Raw genomic sequence first — 20799 nt, 5'->3', positions numbered from 1 at the left:
GTACATAGTTATTCACAATATAATGTTCCCTTATGTGCAGAACTAATCATAATTTTTAGCATACATGCATATATTTTTTTTAAGTCATAAGAGAGAGTGCAATAGGTGTTCAAGCCTGATTGGCAAATCACTTCTGCTTTTAGCCCGTGTGCCAGGCAATATGCTTGGCAAGGAACGGGTTAATGAGAGAGTTTAATGCTTTTAAGTCATGAACAGAAATAAGTTACGTGTGCTTCTGCTGTCCAGCCTCTTGAGACCATCCCTACACTGATACTTGATGCATTGCAGTGCATATGGATAGTCCCGGGTGCCCTGAATAAAGTGTACCTGTTTTAGAGAAAGTGATCTCTGATGTCTGGTGTGCAGTAGTGTGGGAAGTGCAGGCAGGAAATGCGGCTGCACTTGTGGTAAGTTTCCATGGAGCGGCGTCCCCACTGAGGCCGGGTCCAATGAGCGCTCACACAGAGACCTAGAAGTGCTTGTAAAAGATGACGTACGTTTCACCCAAGGCTTGATCACATCTAAAGAGTCTAACCTTCTCTGGTCCGCACCTTGGACCAGTCTCTGTATATAATTTCAACCCACTGCCCTGAGCAGCAGCCAGTTTGATCAGATGTAATAGCCACTGGTGAAACTTCCTTCATGATCTTCTCAAAACAGATTAGTTCTTGCCAGCAAAAAAGTCCATAGTAAAGTCCACATAAAAGGCAAAGCCAAGCCTAATTCTATTTATTAGTAATGAGCGAACAACTTTGCCCAATGCTTCAGTATCTTTTTCCATATGATAGGGGTGCCTTCCAAGAAGACAATGCATACATCCTCATCTAACAGTTTGAGGAGTATGAAATGGATGTCATCCATATGATAAGACCCTATGTGACCAGATCTGAGCACAACTAAGCACTTACAAGGTATAATGGAATGTGCCTGAGGCCTCATTTTTAATCAAGTAGGTCTTGATTTTCATCTTTTTTCAACTCGAGAAAAACTAAGCAAGATTTTAAAATGGTCAAGGCACACCATCCAGCGATGCAGTGTGAGTGAACTATGAAAATACATACTTATTGGCTCCCACATAAAAAAGAACACACACCATGGCCTCCGCAGGAATAAAACACACTACATTGGCCCGCTGTGAAATAAAACACACGTACATTGGCCCAGGAGAAAAAGTACAAACATACAATGGTCCCTACAGGAATAAAACGCACATACATTGTATCCCACAGGAATAAAATGCACATACACTGCCCCCCCCCACCCCCAGTAACAAAAAAAAAACAAAACACATTGTTCCCCACAGGAAAAACAATCACATTGGATGGCCCCCACAGAAAAATATAAACCATATTTCTCCAAAATATAAAACCATTGGCTGGCCCCCACAGAAAAACAAAACAAAACACATTGCTCCCCCAAAAGCAACAATTCACACTGGCTTCCACATAAAAAATAAATATATATTTTTTTTGCACCTACCAGTAACTCATCGGTGGACACAGTGCAGAGATGTCAGCAGCGTGCAGGTGAGCTGAGTGGCAGGGCGGGCTAAAAACGCGGCACGCGTGACCTGTGATGTCAGGCCGCCATGTCTACATAGATCACGGCCCGGGTGCTCCTGAGCTACCCAGGAGAGTTCAGCAGCAGTGCTGCCCACACTTAACACCACTTAGTGTGCCACGGCACAGCGGTTGATAAACACTGAGGTAGGCATTGGCTGAGCTACTTCAGGAGGACCGATCTATCACTCATGCACAATTCCAGACATTGGTAGACTCAATGCCTAGGAGCAAATAGGCAACATACAGTACAGTAGTGGCTTGATGATTTTATAGATTGAGGTTTCCAATTTTGCCCCTGACCTGGGAATTATAAATAGAACTACATCTTGTCGACTTTAAACAGTATTAGTTTACAATTCAGTAACTCCTGATGTGGTATACAACTGACAATACTCTTACATTTTGCAATAATATAACTGCACTCTTTCAGTGTGATACTGTCTGTGGCTCACGCACTGGGACTGTCAGGCAAAGGTGAAAGCTAAACAATTTTTTATTTTTTATTTCTTAAAAATGGCTACAATGAGATGGAGAAACAATGTTAATCTTTCTATTAATATCTAGGCCAAAACTACAGTATAAATTACTTACATAAAGGTGGCTATACACTGCAATTATCGGCCCGATCAGCCAATTATCAGCGGATTGTGCCGACAATTGCACAGTGTATGGCGACAAGCAAGCATGAAAAAATCTTCCAGTATTCCCAACAGAGGCGATACTTTGTGCTCGGATATACTCTGTCAGATAGATATACCAATTATCTGACAATGTATGGCAAAGTCATATAATTGGTCTGTCTGAAGGTGACTTATCTGACAGTATATGTTCACCTTTTTTTTTTACTTTTAAAAGTTCTTTTTATCCATTTCAGTCACATTTTACCACTATTGCAAACTTTTAGAAAAATCCAGTCTTAAAATGAAAAGCAGGAGTGTCTTTATTCAAGGACTATTACAGTTCATAGGATTAAAAACTGCACCTGCAAAATAGTGCAGATTGTAAATCATACTTGCTTCAACTTTTTTTTTTTTTTTTTTTTTTAACTAATAGCCCTTTTCATTTACTACACAGATGTATCAATTGTTCCCTTGACACAATTTAACCTTCCATGTATCTATGCATTATTTACACCCAATTTTGGCTCCTTTTCAAAACGCCTTTTCTCTAGTGATGGCAGATAAGATATATTTTAGAACACAGTTGTGGTGTTGCCACACATTCATTCATCTCTACAGCCATGGCCAAAAGTTTGGAGAATGACACAAGTATTGATTTTCACAAAGTTTGCTGCTTCAGTGTTTAGACCTTTTTGTCAGAGGTTACTATGGTATACTGAAGTAAAATTACAATCATTTTCTAATCTTCAAAGGCTTTTATTGACAATTACATTAAGTTTATGCAAAGAGTCAATATTTGCAGTGTTGACTCTTCTTTTTCAAGACCTGCAATTAGCCGTGGCATGCTGTCAATCAACTTCTGGACCACATACTGACTGATGGCCGCCCATTCTTGCCTAATCAATGCTTGGAGTTTGTCAGAATTTGTGGGGTTTTGTTTGTCCACCCACCTCTTGAGGATTGACCTCAAATTCTCAATGGTCTGGGGAGTTTCCAGGTCATGGACCGAAAATGTATCACTTTTGCCTTATGGCAAGGTGCTCAATCATGCTGGAAAAGCCATTGTTCATCACCAATCTGTTCTTGGATGGTTGGGAGAAGTTTCTCTTGGAGGATGTTTTGGTACCATTCTTTATTCATGGCTGTGTTCTTAGGCAAAATTTTGAGTGATCCCACTCCCTTGGCTGAGAAGCAACCCCACACATGAATGGTCTCAGGATGCTTTACTGTTGGCATGACACAGGACAAGTAATTTTGGATGATGGCCTGGTGTCAAGAAAGGCAGCATAGAAGCCACTTCTCTTCAGGAAAAACATCGGATAGACAGATATTCTGCAAAAGGTACAGGGATTGGACTGCTGAGTACTGGGGTAAAGTTATTTTCTCTGATGAAAACCCTTTCAGATGGTTTTGGGAAAAATGCTTGTCCGGAGAAGCAAAGGTGAGCACTATCATCAGTCCTGTGTCATGCCAACAGTAAAGCATCCTGAGACGATTCATTTGTGGGGTTGCTTCTCAGGCAAGGGAGTGGGCTCACTCATAATTTTGCTTAAGAACACAGCCATGAATAAAGAATGGTTTAATCCCATTGAGAACTTGTGGTCAATCCTCAAGAAGCGGGTGGACAAACAAAACCCCACAAATTCTGACAAACTCCAAGTATAGATTAGGCAAGAATGGGCGGTCATCAGTCAGTATGTGGCCCAGAAGTTGAGTGACAGCATGCCAGGGCAAATTGCAGAGGTCTTGAAAAAGAAGGGTCAAACTGCAAATATTGACTCTTTGAATAAACTTAATGTAATTGTCAATAAAAGCTTTTGACACTTATGAAATGTTTGTAATTTTATTTCAGTATACCATAGTAACATCTGACAAAAAGGTAAAAAAAAACACTGAAGCAGCAGATTTTAGGAAAACCAATACTTGTGTCATTCTCAAAACTTTTGGCCATGGCTGTATTACCATCGCAATAGGGTGTATCATGTGATAAAAGCTAAACTTGAAGTAATTTACAGGTATTACATAATTAACACCTATGCTGGCGAGTCATATTGTTTTTAAGCAACAAAAATTTTAATAAACAATCAAAATTAACATACTGATTTTACTAGATTATATAAACACATGCTAGGTCTACTGTCCAGGAAGTTGCGGGAGGCTCACGATTTTTGGGTATCCCCCCTCAACCCCAAAAGTTTAGGCAGATCTTCCGCATCCCATCCACTTCCTAGCGAAGTGGGAAGGATGGAGAGATTTGATGAGGAATTCATGGGTCTGTAGGAAGAGGGTGGGGCTTAAATGAGGGAAATAATGGAATTTAGCCCTGCCCCCTCCTCGCTGACTCTCAAATTGTGACCTTTTCCTGAGATGGGGCAGGCCTAACGATGTCTACAGTCCGGCCCTGCCCGCTGAAGATGTCAGCACAATTTCCTCTCCGGGCTTCTCCGGGGGTGGAGTTCTGTAAAGTCAACAAGTATGTACAGTGCATCCGGAAAGTATTCACAGCGCTTCACTTTTTCCACATTTTGTTATGTTACAGCCTTATTCCAAAATGGAATAAATTAATTTTGTCCTCAATTCTACACACAATACCCCATAATGAGAACGTGTATACGTTTTTTTTGAGATGTTTGCAAATTGAATTAAAAAAAAAAAAAAACGAAGAAATCACATGTACATAAGTATTCACAGCCATTGCTTAATACTTTGTTGATGCACCTTTGGCATCAAGTAGAGCCTCAAGTTTTTTTGAATATGATGCCACAAGCTTGGCACAGCTATCTTTGGGCAGTTTCACCCATTCATCTCTGCAGCACCAAACAATGGGAAGCATCGGTGCCAATGGATGGGAAACATCGGTGCACAGCCATTTTCAGATCTCTCCAGAGATGTTCAATCGGATTCAAGTCTGGGCTCTGGCTGGGCCACTCAAGGACATTCATAGAGTTTTCTTGAAGCCACTCCTTTGATATCTTGGCTGTGTGCTTAGGGTCATTGTCCTGCTGAAAGATGTACCTTCGCCCCAGTCTAAGGTCAAGAGCGCTCTGGAGCAGGTTTTCATCCAGGATGTCTCTGTACATTGCTGCATTCATCTTTCCCTCTATCCTGAATAGTCTGCCAGTTCCTGCTGCTGAAAAACATCCCCACAGCATTATGCTGCCACCACCATGCTTCACTGTAGGGATGGTATTGGCCTGGTAATGAGCGGTGCCTGGTTTCCTCCAAACATAATGCCTGGCATTCACGCCAGAGTTCAATCTTTGTCTCATCAGACCAGAGAATTTTGTTTCTCATGGTTTGAATCTCCTTCAGGTGCATTTTGGCAAACTCCAGGTGGGCTGCCATGTGCTCTTTAATAAGGAGTGGCTTCTGTCTGGCCACTCTACCATACAGGCCTGATTGGTGGATTGCTGCAGAGATGGTTGTCCTTCTGGAAGGTTCTCCTCTCTCCACCTAGGAATGCTGTAGCTCTGACAGAGTGACCATCAGGGTCTTGGTTACCTCCCTTACTAGGGCCCTTCTCCCCCAATTGCTCAGTTTAGACGGCTGGCCAACTCTCGGAAGAGTCTGGTGGTTCCAAATTTCTTCCATTTATGGGTGATGGAGGCCACTGTGCTCATTGGGACCTTCAAAGTAGCAGATATTTTTCTGTACCCTTCCACAGATTTGTGTCTTGAGACAATCTTGTCTTGGAGGTCTTAAAACAATTCCTTGGACTTCATGCTTGGTTTGTGCCGTGACATGCACTGTCTAGTGTGGGACCTTATAAAGACAGGTGTATGCCTTTCAAAATCATGTACAAGCAATTTACCACAGGTGGACTCCAATTAAGCTGTAGGAACATCTCAAGGATAATCAGTGGAAACAGGATGCACCTGAGCTCAATTTTGAGCTTCACGGCAAAAGCTGTGAATACTTATGTACATGTGATTTCTTAGGTTGTTTTTTTTAAATAAAATTTGCTAAAACATCAAAAAAATTTTTTACACGTTGTCATTATGGGATATTGTGTGTAGAATTTTGAGGACAAAAATGAATTTATTCCATTTGGAATAAGATTGTAACATAACAAAATGTGGAAAGGTGAAGCGCTGTGAATACTCTCCGGATGCACTGTATAAACCTACATTTTTTAAAGTTTATTTTCCAAGCAACAATGTTTACCCATCACGTTTATCTCCTTACACCACTGCATTTTCAAATGACCAGAATAAAACAGAATCCAGTTCCATGTAATTCAGAACCCGAACTTATTACAAATGCGTTTCCCTACACTAGTCTCCTCTATCTCACAACTATCAACTATCTCCTCTAGCCCCAAAGTGCGCTGTCTTGGAGTTATCCTAGACTCCTCCCTCTCCTTTAAATCACACATTCAGCACCTCTCGCATTCCTGCCGTTTCCACCTAAAAAATATCTCCAGGATTAGACCTTTCCTCACCCATGATGCCACTAAAACCATCATCCACTCACTGGTCATCTCCAGATTGGACTACTGTAACCTTCTCCTAGCTGGCCTCCCAGTCTCTCACCTCTCTCCACTACAATCTGTTCTCAATGTTGCTGCTCGGCTCATCTTCCTCTCCAGACGTTCTACATCTGCTTCCCCTCTCCTTCAAGCACTACACTGGCTCCCCTTCAGATGCCAATTCAAGGTTCTTACACTCGCCTACAAAGCCCTCACCAAATCCTCTCCCACATACATTTCTGACCTTCTCTCCCTTCACACTCCCACCCGTCCACTTCGCTCAACAAATGCATGCCGCCTCTCTTGCCAACTGATTACTTCCTCCCACTCCCGCATCCAAAATTTTGCCCGTGCTGCTCCCTACCTTTGGAATGCTCTCCATCTCCCCATCAGACACTCCACCTCTCTATAAATCTTCAAACGGACTCTCAAGACCCACTACTTCATCAAGGCCTTCCAGCACTCATCCTAACCCACCTCATGCTCTTTCCTCCCTATCTTCCCCTTCTGTGTCACGCCTGTCTGCCCCTCCCCTTTAGAATGTAAGCTCTCACGAGCAGAGACCTCTTCCCTCATGTGCTTCTCTTTACATTTTCTTCTACTCTTTACTCCCCATAAGGGCACCTAACACGTGACTGATAACTCCCTGCTGCTTATTGTGAGTGCTTTAATCGCTACTGCAGCACTGTATATAAGTTGTGTCCTTGTCCTGCACAGTAATGTACTGTAAGTTACTTGTTTCTTGTTCAGCTATTAGTTCTATGTACTATGTAAGGCGTGGCGGAACACTTGTGGTGCCATATAAAGGATAATAATAATAATAATAATAATAATAATAAACTAGGGTCACAGTCATGCCTTTCACAGCGCTCGAGGTCCTAACTCTGCTTGCGCTGAGCTCCTTTTTTTTGCTTAAATGTTCATTCTCAGCCACAACATGATGCAACAAAACCACTACACCAGACTGCACGGATTAATTCGATATATGACACGAATATATCTGTGCGACGAATCCTATTGTGGATACAAAGTGCTATGTTGCGCGGCTTTTTTTCATGACAACTTTGCTTGTATGGTTTCAGACTCAGTGACACACATATCAAATGAATCCGTGCAGTCTTGTGAAGTGGTTTTGTTGCATTGCGACGAAGATGCACATTCAAGCAAAAAGAAGTGAAAAAGATGCTACACCTATCAGGCTACTGTAGGATTATGGGGACACATTTGTAGGCATATACAATAAAGAGCCCAGTCTGACAGCCAACATACAAAAAAACAACATGGAGGAAGATTTACTAAGGCACATTTTGTGGATGCCCCCGATTATAAACATCCCTCGGTTGGGAGTCAGACAATGGGCGTGCAGGGGGGGGTGTCGGGGTCTAACACCGGTGGTGGCGGTGCAGGGGGTCCTGTATGTATAATGGCAGCCTTGCTGGGAAAGGGGGGCCAGGGAGAGAGACCAGCAGGCGCAGTAGGAGGGAGATCAGGAATAGAACCCATCGGCAACGGGGGCTAATGACAGAACGGGGCGGCATTAAAGGCAGGTAAAACTGCATGGATGTATTAAGGACGTGTTTAGATGATTGAAGCTCTGAGAAGAGTCTAATCATCACAATTCTAAACATAAAATTATTATAGGAGAAAACTTAGGCAAGATGAATGATCTCCCTGAACTGCAGAGTCCTCCATGGGTTTGATATGAAGAGCTAACAAAGAGAACATTAATGAGAATGAAATGAGATATTTTAACCTCTGCCTGACATTTTGGAGGGTTTTTTATTATTATAACAGGCATATAAGGAAAAAGCGAAACAAAGATATAACCTTTCACAGCTTCAAAGGTTCTAGAACACTATATGATATTGTTTAATAAGATATATTCTAAAATAAATCTAATTCTGCAAGCAGAAGATTTCCTCATGGATATGCCATAATCATAAGTGATATCTGTGGTAAGCGTATTGTCACTCATAAATCGGACTGAAATGAAAAGAGACAACGCTGTGTATGATGCAGTTTCAGATAAAAGTTATTTCATTATTTTTGCCAAGAGACTGGTAAACTAACTTCTTTCTAATCTATGCATAACCAATGTCTTCTGTTAATTTATAGCACACCAATTATGAATAGGTTTGAAATTATTAATTTCACACTACTTATGAAACTTTATTTGGAAAATATTAAGAGTTAGAAAATACATGCAGTGGATACATACCAGTGGCTGATTGTACCTAGGCCTCCCCAGTAATATCTGCCACCCAGAAGGACTGCCTATCAGTGGTAGTGACTTCCCATTGGAAGCACTCCCTGATAATCACAGCCTGCCAGCCAATCTGAAGAGGAGGTATTTTCTCCCCTGGGACTACAATTAGCAAAAAGCGCTTCCAATGGGAAGCCACTCTCCTGCTATTACATCAGCCCAATCTGACTTCTAGGGGCTGCAGCCAATGGAGTCCTTAGAAGCCTGCTTGTTGATTTCTGGCATACTTACAGACTATCTGGCTGCCCCTTCCGGGAGGGAGCAGCCAGATCAGCATGACTGGGGGGAGGGGAGTGGCCAGCAAACGGGGGCGGGACCAGCCAGACGAAAAGTGTCTGCATGTGGGGACATGCGATATCGTCGATTTGGACCCGTCCCCGCTACACACTGCCGATATTACAGGCAGTGTGAAGCAGGGGGCGTGGCCAAAATTATGTTCCGCGTGAATCACGTCACCGCCTCCCCCCACTGCAGGGGCTTTACATGTAATTGCGGGGGGATAGGTGGGGTCAGCAACAGCCGGGAGGCTTACCTGCCTTCCCAGGAGGTCGGAAGCGGCACCCGATTTTCGGGAGGCTCCCGACCAAATCGGGAGGGTAGGCAAGTATGATTTGTGGGCATGCGTGGGATAGCAATTTCACTCATGTGCACAACTCAGACTGGTCCGGCAGCAGCGACATACCATAGGGGGTGAAGTGCGGGCCATCACTAGGCAGCGTCCAGACAGAGTGAGGTCCCGTTCCCGCCGCTTTCAACTCCTCCATCCCAAAAACCCTACATTGCCTGCATTTTCCCAGCCCACAGCTCTTCTCTGCCTACATAATTTTACAGACCTGACAATATGCTGTTGCTTTGGGGCCCCGGATCGCCTCAGGGGCCCTTCTACGTTCCCTACAGTGTGGGCTGGCCCCTTTCCGTGAGGCCAGTCCTGCGCTCTTCTCACACAAGCCGCAGATCAATCCCCCCTTCCTAGTTATGACTATCCATTTTATATGTGCGTCCCCTCTCCCCCTACGTCCACATCACCCCTCCTTGGCCACAAATTTCCCCCTCCCCATTTCCCACCGGTTTTAGCCCAACCTTTAACATTTGTAACGCTTCAGTTCTTAATATATGTGTAACATACTGAAAGCTAAAATAATTGACAGTGAGCAGTATCTTTTTTTTCTTTTTTTGCACTTTTTAAAATGTATTAGTCAGTATGGATCTTGGGGCAACTGAAAAATATATTTGACCTGTCTTGTTTTTGCTCAGTTTGAAACAGCAAAACTGGTTAAGGGATCACCCGAAGCCACATATCACTGTATAACATTATCCTTCAGCTAGGAAATCTTGATAACAGGTTAATTAATAATGAAGACAATTGAGTGTGAGTAATAAAGTGTGTTTTGCATGCAACTATTCACACTCCCATTAACATTATTAACAGGGGGGAGTTAAGGCTTAGAGTTTACAAGCCACAAAGATTAGTATTACTCACAGTGATATGAAAGGAATGCTAAATCCATGACAAAGTAAATTGTGCGCTTTTTATCTTCATCCTCTGGCTGTCTTAACAACCAGATCAATATTACAACGTAGCAGAATCCAGTAGTGAAATTTTCATTTGTTACAAACAGCAAGGAAAAAAGCCCTGGGCATGCCCTGTCACATTGACTTTGGAAGGAAACCTACTAATAAACTCTTGCCCCTGGGTCATCGTTGACAACGGGCAATACGCTGCCAACTCGTATTAAAGGCAATTCATATCAGTGGCCCCAAACTTTCCCTTATTATTAACATCTTTTCTCTGGATATAGCAGGATGTCAGATTTAACGTGCCACTAAGATACACAAGTAGTCATAATGGTTAATCCTTAGTATGGGCTTAACACCACAGAAGCTGAACCCGACCTGGGTTCTTATTCTTTTTTTATAAGTACTCTAGATAACTTGATTTATCAAATAAACAACACCATATAACACATTGTACTAAGCATTTTAACACGTTTGTTTCACTGCAGATTAGAGTTCATATTAAATTCAGCGACGACCACAAGAACAGAAGAAAAATCTACTCATAAATGCAAGGGATAATGTAACCATTAATGTACATTATGAGACGGAAATACTTTATAATCTACAATGAGAGTACAGTATTCACTACAATTGTTTACACCAGACGTTCCCAAACTCAATCCTCACAGCTCCCCCACAGTTCAGGTTTTAGAGATATCCATGGTTGAGCATAGGTGGCTAAATCAAATTGACTGAGGTACTAATTAAGTAACCTGTGGTCAAACATGGATATCCTTAAGACCTGGACTGTCAGGGTGCCTTGAGGACAGAGTTTGGGAACCTTTGGTTTACACACAAGCGTTCCTAATAAATGCTGGCAATATTTGCCTTTACCGTGCTTAGTTATGTTATATTATGGTCCTGCAAGTTTGTATTCTGTTTTAACTGGCACCACACAATAAACAGTGTTTATTACATCATATATGTATGACACACTGGTAACAGTAAGCTTAATCTAATAGAAATGAGGTCCAGGCCCATACAATCTAATTAGGTAGGTGGGGCAGATGGGTAGATAAACGAACTAAACATTTAAAGTTTTAGTAGTAGGTGATGTTACAGGAGATCAGACACAAATGTTCCCAGCTCATTACATGCTTAAAAATATATGAGCAATGAAAATTGTCTACATTAGGCGTTCATACAGAATACACAAAGAACAACTTTATGAGCAGAATAAACAATTACATATTTAAGAAACACTGCTTACATGTTTTACAATGACTGGTGCAAAAAACATCTTTTATACTGTTCTCATGGATAACCCTTACGATAAGACTGCCAGTTAGTAAGATATTATACACTCATATGGAAAATAAAACGTATGTAGGTCTCAAAAAGAAACTTCAAATCAAGCTTTCATTCTTTTTTTCTTTAAAAAAAAATGAACACAATAAAACTTTGGTATTGTCCACAGCTAAATTAACATAAGGAGAGAATAGTTCAGTTTGTAGAAGGATCACTTCAAGTCTCTAAGCAGAGGATCCACAGTTTGTTAAATCAAGTCTTGTACCCATGTAAAACAATTTTAATGATTTGAAATGAACACAGTAATTTAAATGTTTAAGGGAGTGATCACTTTGTGTAACACAATCTAATAAGCATGTGCTAAGTAATTCAAGTGAATGCAGTTACAGTGGAAAGAACTAAGCTCCCTCAGACACCGTGCCCTCCCCCAACAAGTCTTTCCTTGCATGGAGCAAGCACAGGGTAGGTAAGCAGGCAGAAGAGGGCTATATCAGTCCGTGTGATGCTGGTGGCTGCTGTTCCTCCATGTCAGTGTAGCATCACACTCCCAGCCTACTATAGACAAGGAGTAGCACAACAGCATCGCCACAAAAAGCCAAAAGCAGACAGGCTGCATTCAGTTTTATTTAATTAAACCATACTTGCCTACTTTTGAAAAAGCATTTCAGTGAGATTGTGAAAGAAACACTTGTAAGCGTGGCGATAAAGAGAACGTGTACTGCTTTATCCGAGAAGCGTATCATAAAATTGGTTTGCATCCAAATGTAAATGAGCACCAAAGCAGTCAGTAAGAGCTACGTGTTGATAAAAACACACTGATACTTTTCAGAAAATGCATGTAGCCATAGGGATCATTGTGTCTTATACCCAATGCAGGGAAATATTAATTATCCCATTTGAATGTATTTATTTATGATTTGTTTTTTATGTAACAGCTTCTTAATGGGGGTAAGGTTCAATCGTGGAGATTGCTAGACTCTTCAGGTAGTCAGGGAGATTGCTACTATTTCAGGGAGTCTCCCTGACATTCAGAGAGAGTTGGCATTGTATGTATTAAACACACCTCTCTCTCTACCAAAGACAGCCAATGAGGATAATTAATTTAAAATCTTTGGGTAGCTGGTACTTCTAGAAAAGCCTAAAAAATAAGAGTGGCATGTCACTTATTCATTAATGTTTTTCCCAAAAAAGGTTGGCACGCTAGACTTGGCTTGCTTAATAGTAAAGAAAAGGGCCAATTACTGTTACAGTAATATGTATTGTACTTTCCCAATCAGAAACAAGTTTATTAAAATAACAAACACAATTGTATTAATTTTTACCTCTGACGATGAGTTGAGCAAAATTTGAGACCCCAGAGCCTCTCTCTGATTGTGTCACACATCTGTACAGGTCCTCATCTGCCTTTGTCACCTCCCGTAACCTAAAAGAGGCTGCAAATCTTCTGTGATTGATGTTTTTTGTTTGCACTACAGGGATATCTTCTCCATTCCTCCTCTGAAAAGAAACCAGATATCAGATCACACAACACATAAAATTATATGGTGTACTGCACTAGAAAAGCATTATTAATTAATTTACATAATGCCATGAGCAAATAATGGCTCTATGGCAACTAGAAAGTGTGCTCTCAACTCATAGGATAATAATATGACAAAGATATAAGAATCTACCTAAAATTGTTAGTATATATGACTACACTGTACTAGGCTTCTTATTTGTATTATTATACTCAGATAACTAAAACCATTACAAAAAAGTAAATATCAAACATATATATATATAAAAAAAAAAAACTTAAACATGAAATAGGATTAGCATCATAAAGCATAGGTAACCAAGACTACTAGCTTTGTAACAGAAGTAAATAATTTTGTACTTCTATTATTCTGGATATTTTTTTTTTTTTTTTAAACACAGATCACTTTTTGTACTTGTAAAAAGAAAAATGTTTCCTCCATGTTATGAAAGGTACAAAATTTGCTGATCCAACAAGTCTCCAACCTGCCTCCTGAAATATATACAGATGTGTACTCTCTCATCTAGCTTCAATACACCATGCAGCGCGATATGCCTGGTGTGAGTGAGCCGCTAGCTACCGGGCAAATCTGCTAGTGTTGGGCATCTAGGAAGCACCAGGAGGATGTGCTGAGTAATTCGTTATGTGACACTTCTATATGTGTGTGCAAATGAGACTGAAAATGGAATTGGTGTGGAAAAAAAAGCTGTGGCTGCTGCATCATAGCACTTTGTATGCTGATTGAGAGACTCAGTCACACACAGATATACAAGTTTCACATATAAAATATATCAGCACAGTCTCCTGGTGCGTCCTAGTCACATCACACCTCAACTCAGATGCATATTCGGCAAAAAAAGACGTCCGGCGCTAACAGTCAATCACGGGACCAGGCACGCCAAGAAAGGCTGTTTGGTGCGACTTCAGCAAAGACGAATGAGGACACATCGGTATGTGAGATTATTCCTTCAAAGCATCTCTTAACATTTCAGGTTGGGGACAAGTACACACAAACCACCGGTCATGCATCAGAGGGTCATGACCAGTGCGTCTAACATGTTGGCCAGCTTCATTATCCTATAAAAGAAACCTTTGAATGCCACACACACACACACACACACAATGTTCACCGCTGTTCTGCCTATTTTGGACAAATAAAATTTTGGCCTACCTAAAGTCAGGGCAGTTGGGATGTGTGTGTGTGCATCTGTATATAATAGGATAGGGATGAAAAAAATATCGTCGAAAATTGGGGATCGTCAAAAATCCCTGTTTTTTGCTGATCGCGGGGATCAATTAGCGCCCGAACAGTTTTCGGGGCTAATTGGATATGGCTCATAGATGGAGAGCAAACTAGAGATGGCCCAGCAGAAAGGAAAATGTCACAGCATGCCGGATCCCGGGTGAGGTTTATCAGAGGAAAGAAGATGAATAGGTAAGGGGCTATAATGTGTACTGTGGCTGGCATAAATGTGAATAAGGGGCATTACGGTTTCATAATGTGGATGAGGCACTACTGTGTGACAAAGTGAATAAAGGGAATTAATGTGTGGTATATAGTGAATAAGGGGAACTAATGTGTGGCATAATGTAAGTAAAGGGTACTACTGTGTGGCATAGTGTGCAATAAGAATACTGCTGTGTGGCATAATTTGCAATAAGGGTAATAATGTATGGTGTAATGTGAATAAGGGCATTACTGCGTGGCATTGTGGACAATACTGTGTGGCGTTATGTGGCATAATGTGAATAAGGGGTACTACTGTGTGGTGTAATAAGAGTTGGGGGCACTATTGTGGAGTGTCATGATGACACGCACCCATTTCAAGTGACAACACCCCTCGTGACGCGCCTATTTTTTGGGTGCAAGCCATACACTGCCTACTCTATTTGCAACACTGAAGGTGACAAGTTCTCGTGAGGGGTTGTAACTGGGACCACCCAATACTAAATGTCTAATTTTGCCTAGGTACCTGGAGGAAACCCATGCAAGCACATGGAGAATATACAAACTCCATTCAGTTAGGGCTGTAGTGAGTATCGAACTCACAACCTCACTGCTGTGAGGCAATAATGCTAATCATTACACAGTCTGTGCTGCATAAGTCAAACAACGTATTCTGTGCTACAAGATTTCTTTCAAATAATCGGAGACACTGTTTTGAAAAGTGTCATTGAAATCTTTATACAAGTGGTTCAACCGTGGACAGGGCTTCAGAGAGCTGGCCTGGATAAGGGGGGGTGGGGGGACATCCTCTTAGAAAGATATAAAAAAAGAAAACACTTTTGCAGCGCCCTGGAAATGGGGGCGCTGTGAGTCCTTTAGCCTGGTGCAAATTCAGGGGGGAAGCGATCAGTGTAATCACTCCCCCAACAGGCAGAGGATACTGCTGCTGCTCAGTCCAGCACATAGCAAGAGGGAGGGTGATGGACACAGGCCCCTGTTGGGCCTCTCCAATAAGCCCGGGGCAATTAGTAACCACCCCACCCCCCTCGGCGCTCCTGACGGCAAGTCATTAACTTGGGCTTCCAAACTAACATTTCTACAGTATATGCAATGTCTTCTGTATCCCTCCCACATCAGTTAGCATCATATATTGTGTGCTATGTAGCGATCATTATGGGTAGAATGGCCTATGACAGACCCAATGCACGTTTTACTATGTGCTTGTTGTTTAAAGGCTTCCAAGGTGCCAATACAATTCATGTAGGTTTAATTCAAGTTAATGGTTTGAGTTCAAACCAGCAGTCCCACAGCAATTAGCAGATGCTTGCAGTAAGTGTAGCAATGCCGATAAAGAATTTGTTTGGACAAATATGACAAGGATCCACTTAACACCTAGACCAGTGGTTCTCAAACTCTGTCCTCGGGACCCCAGACAGGTCACGTTTTCCAGGTCACCCCGCAGGTGCACAGGTGTGTTCACTACTCACTGACACATTTTAAAATATCCACAGGTGGAGCTAATTATTTCACTTGTGATTTTGTGAGGAGACCTGGAAAACATGCACTGTTTGGGGTCCTAAGGACAGAGTTTGAGAACCTGTGACCTAGACAATTGGTAAAACATGAGCAGCAAAATATTACATGCTTAAACAATTATGTCCCCACTACTTACCCACTCTCCCAAAATTTCCAGGAGACTCCCGGGACAGTGGGCAACTCTTCAACATGCTGCCCACTTCTCCTGAGAAATGGCTGGGGGAATGGACATGTTGCCCCATTCCCAAGCAGTAATGCCACAAACTGCTTAAAAATTAAGTGGGGCTGTGCCACAATGACACAAATTGTTGCCTCACGTCCACAACTTTCCCTCCTGGACCCCCCACATGACAGATCTCCCAGACTTTTGGTTGCAAAAGGTGTATGACATACTCTTATTTACATTTTTACCGTGACTAGTGACGCGTGGAATGGTAGTTGTAATTTAATCTAGACATAAAAAATATAAGTGGTCACACACTGTAATGCATTTTATTTCTAAACTATCCAGAAACTGCTTTCTATGGTGTAAAATAAATAAATTCATTAAAATAGTTTTAAATGATCTGACTGTAAATATTATTTGAGGACTGCATTTGCACTGTTACACATGGTCATCTCACAAATGCACATTCCAGCTTTGACAATTTACTTTAGCCCATCTAACCAGGGGCTGACGCGGCTGGCCAGCCACCGGAGCCTTAGTAGACTCCGGGCACTAGAGCGTGCCCGGAGTCTACTACGCATGCGTAGAACGCTGGTAAATGGCCACGGCGGCATTTTCCGGTGTTCTGAGCAGCGCTGAGACCAGATGCGGGACCACGGACAGGTAACTTTAAAATAAAAATAAAAAATGGGTGCAGTGTGCGCAGTGCGGGGGCCCCCCTGGACCCGGGGGCCCCGCACACACTGCACCCATTATAGATATGCCACTGCATCTAACACATAATTGCCAACTCTCCCTCATTGATAGGGAGGCTCACTGAAATAGCAGCAATCTCCCTGTCTCCCTGAAGAGTCTAGCTATCTCCCTGATTGCACCTTACCCCCATTATATAGCGGTTATATAAAAGAAAAAAAATGATATATATATATATATATCAACTCTGCAAATAGGCGGCACTCGGAGACTTGTAATCCAGTGAAAGCAATAATTATTGAAATAAACACCAGTGCTTTCACTGGATTACAAGTCTCCGAGTGCCGCCTATTTGCAGAGTTGAGCTATGTTGGGGGCGCTGTCCTCCTTGGGAAGGCACCGGAGCAAGTTACCCCGTGGTGGGTCCAGAGTGCCGCTACATACAGAAAATATAAATATATATACACACACTAAAATGGGATAATTAGCATCATTTCCCTGCATTGGATATAAGGCACAATGATCCCTATGGCTACTGTACATGAATTTTCTGAAAAGTATAAGTGTATTTTCATCAATGCTTTTGGGTAAACAAGGACAGAAGGAGAAAATTAAATGTCACATTTGGTGCACTGTATACATTTAAAACAACTTTTATTAATTGTTGGTTGAGACACTTTAGGGGAAAGGACTTGTGCCACAATTCCTTTTAAAATCACATTTCTTACTTTTTGACACAATTTTTTATTTTTAATCTATTTCACGATTCTCATACCACTATTGGGTTTTAACAATTAATAAGTTATGTTTTAAATGTATATAGTGCTTCACATGTGACATTTCATTTTCTCCTTCTGTCCTTGTTTATGCATCAAATATGTCTGTGGTAGCAGACATATTGTAGTTTTTGACTTTCTGATGACACAGTACGAGGGTCTATTTTCTCTCCTTTTTGAGAGATACTAGATAAGTTCTTGTGCGACTGTAATTACCCTATCAACTGCTTTTGGGCTTGTTTACTTTTGAATGTAAGTCACTTTTATGACACACCTGTCCGTTGTAGCATTACACGCCCACATTAACGCATGCTCATAGATGTTGCTTTCACGATCTCCCTGAAATGCTTTTTCAAAAGTAGGCAAGTATGATCTTCTGATCTAACAAGACATATGCTTTTGCATCCATAGTAAATCTGGTAAAGCTCTTTGATCTGTAGTTACATATAAGTGGTGCTTTATAATAAGTATTTTTTTATATAGTGCCTTTATCCCAATAGTACCGAAAGCACTTTACAGTATAGCACGAGGGTAATGCAGTCATCTTAGGTGCAGTGCACTCAGCTGCTATGTGATCATTCACAAAACAGGTTGAGTTTCCCATATCCAAAATGCTTGGGACCAGGGGTATTTTGGATAACTGTATATTCCGTATTTTGGAATATTTGCATATCATAATGAAATATCTTGGGAATGGGACCCAAGTATACACACAGGATGTATTTATGTGTTATATACACCTTATATAGACAGCCTGAAGGTATTTTATACAATATTTTCAATAATTTTGTGGCTCAAACAAAGTAATACATTTCATGTATGTTTCATATACACACAGCCTGAAGGTAATTTTATACAATATGTTTAATAATTTGTGCCTTAGACAAAGTTTGTGTACATTGAACCATCAAAATTCTAAGGTTTCATTATCTCAGTAAACCAAAAAAAAAATTCTGGATTTCGGAATATTTGGATATGGGAGACTCAACCTGTATTAACAGTCACACACTCAGGTTCACTTTTGTAGAAGTCAATTAACCTACCATAATGTTATTAGTCTGTTTCAGAGAAAGCCAAAGTAACACATGGAGAAAACATATAAAAACCCACACAATGCTGATCACTATGCACAATGCTTCCCTCAGAGGCCCTATTTCCAATACGAGAGTAACAAACATCCAAAGTAGACAACAGGCTGACATATATTTGTAGCACTGTCCAGAATAATTTCATGACTTTGGGGGAGATGTACTAAGCCTTGGAGAGTGATAAAGAGGAGAAGTGCCCAAAAATCAGCTCCTAACTGTAATTTTTCAAACACCGGCTGTAAAGTGGCAGTTAGGAGCTTATTGGTTGGTACGTTATCACTCCCAAGGCTTAGTACATCTCCCCCTTAAATGTAATTCAACAAAAACTATATATGCGCTCGATAATATCACTTAAAATCCATAAAACTGTCTTAAATACAAGTTTAGAAACACTAATTGATACATTTCACAGATATAAAAACCAAAACTCCACCAAAGTAGCAACTGTAAAGGCGCATATCCACTACATGATATAAATGAACGTTTGAACGATATCATCGTTATCGTTCATTAATCATGCAGTGAATATGCCGGAAATTACCAGCAATGCGCGCTTCCGCTCTTCGTTGTTGGCATACGTCATCGCCTGAACATGTAGGCCAACTTGACGATTATTGTCTTCGGGGATGAAAGAGTGCCCACACTGAACGATATATATTGTTCAGTATGGGGTCAATATCCAATGCACAATATAATGAACGATATCGTTCATTAGTCGTGTAATGGATATGCGCCTTAAATCCAGTAAAGCACACAATTCAAAACTACTGTATATACGAAAGGAGAAATTGCTTCCAGTAGTCAGTCTAGCAACACAATGCTGGGTAGAGGAAAGTCACTAATACAGTACTGATAGTAATAAGGTTATATCCTTATTAATGATGATGAAAGTATGAAGGACATGTGTCTAACATTTTAGTATGAAACGAAAAACTAATTACCAATTTCTTTGTATTATTTAGAAAACATTTGAAGCCAACTGAGAGGCAAAAAAGTTAGTATAGTAAACTAACACTTGCTATGACCAACATGGCATTATCCCTTCAACATTTATTTATGCCATTTAATTAGGGCACTTCAGCCTTCAGCATATCAGTAATTCAATGCATCACTTTCAATAAAGAATTTGAATTATGTTTAGTTAATATTTTAAAGGACATCAAATTGAAGCAAAATGCTGCAGGGCTAACAGGAATATGTAATCTGCTTACACTGTATTCACAAACGGACAGATGTAGGATCTGATGCAAGGACCGAAGCTGTAAAATTATTCACACAGTTAAAAATGTATAAAATATGGCAAGAATGGGATATATTAAAGACAAAACTTAAACTGTACAGAAGATGGACATTAAAGTACATACCAAAGATATTAACTAGTCTTCTAGCTCAACGCCTACAGTTGGTCCTCCCTGATTTAATACACTACTCACAAATGGGTTTTATGAGACAGGAATTCAGTGCATAATCTGCGACAGCTGATTGCGGTTCTGACTAAAGGCCCCCATACATCAGAGATTGATTGCAGCAATTGTGCAATTTGCAATCGATTGTTTATAAAAATCTTTCCCTTTTTTAATCGATTGTGGCAATTCTGCAATCTGCAATCGATTGAAAAAGGGAAAGATTTTTATATACAATCGATTGCAAATTGCACGATTGCTGCAATCAATCTCTAATGTATGGGGACCTTAAATCTCATCTTGCAAAAGAAACTCAAACATTACTAGTGAGTTGTGATACTGACAAGGCCTTTGACAGAGTCTCATGGTCACATTTGTTATGTATCCTTCATTTGCGCATTTTGGTGGGGATTTGTACATCTTTTCCAAACATTATACGCTACACCCACAGCA

The 20799-nt window shown here is 40.9% G+C and overlaps 1 protein-coding gene across 7 annotated transcripts in view; it reads right to left on the bottom strand.

Moving 5' to 3' along the window:
• PTPRK (protein tyrosine phosphatase receptor type K) overlaps nt 1-20799 on the bottom strand; it is a 437401-nt gene that overhangs the window by 239607 nt on the left and 176995 nt on the right. For all 7 annotated transcript variants that reach the window (XM_088452079.1, XM_088452101.1, XM_088452086.1 and 4 more), the window contains exon 6: nt 13041-13215. In XM_088452079.1, coding sequence (XP_088308205.1) covers nt 13041-13215 — 175 coding nt within the window. The remainder of the gene's footprint in view (nt 1-13040; nt 13216-20799) is intronic.

This window comes from Taudactylus pleione, unplaced genomic scaffold (assembly GCF_031769625.1).
Source record: "Taudactylus pleione unplaced genomic scaffold, aTauple2 ptg000006l, whole genome shotgun sequence".
Taxonomy (NCBI): domain Eukaryota; kingdom Metazoa; phylum Chordata; class Amphibia; order Anura; family Myobatrachidae; genus Taudactylus; species Taudactylus pleione.
The sequence above is the reverse complement of the archived record's forward strand: the minus strand, read 5'-3'. Positions and strand labels throughout refer to the sequence as shown.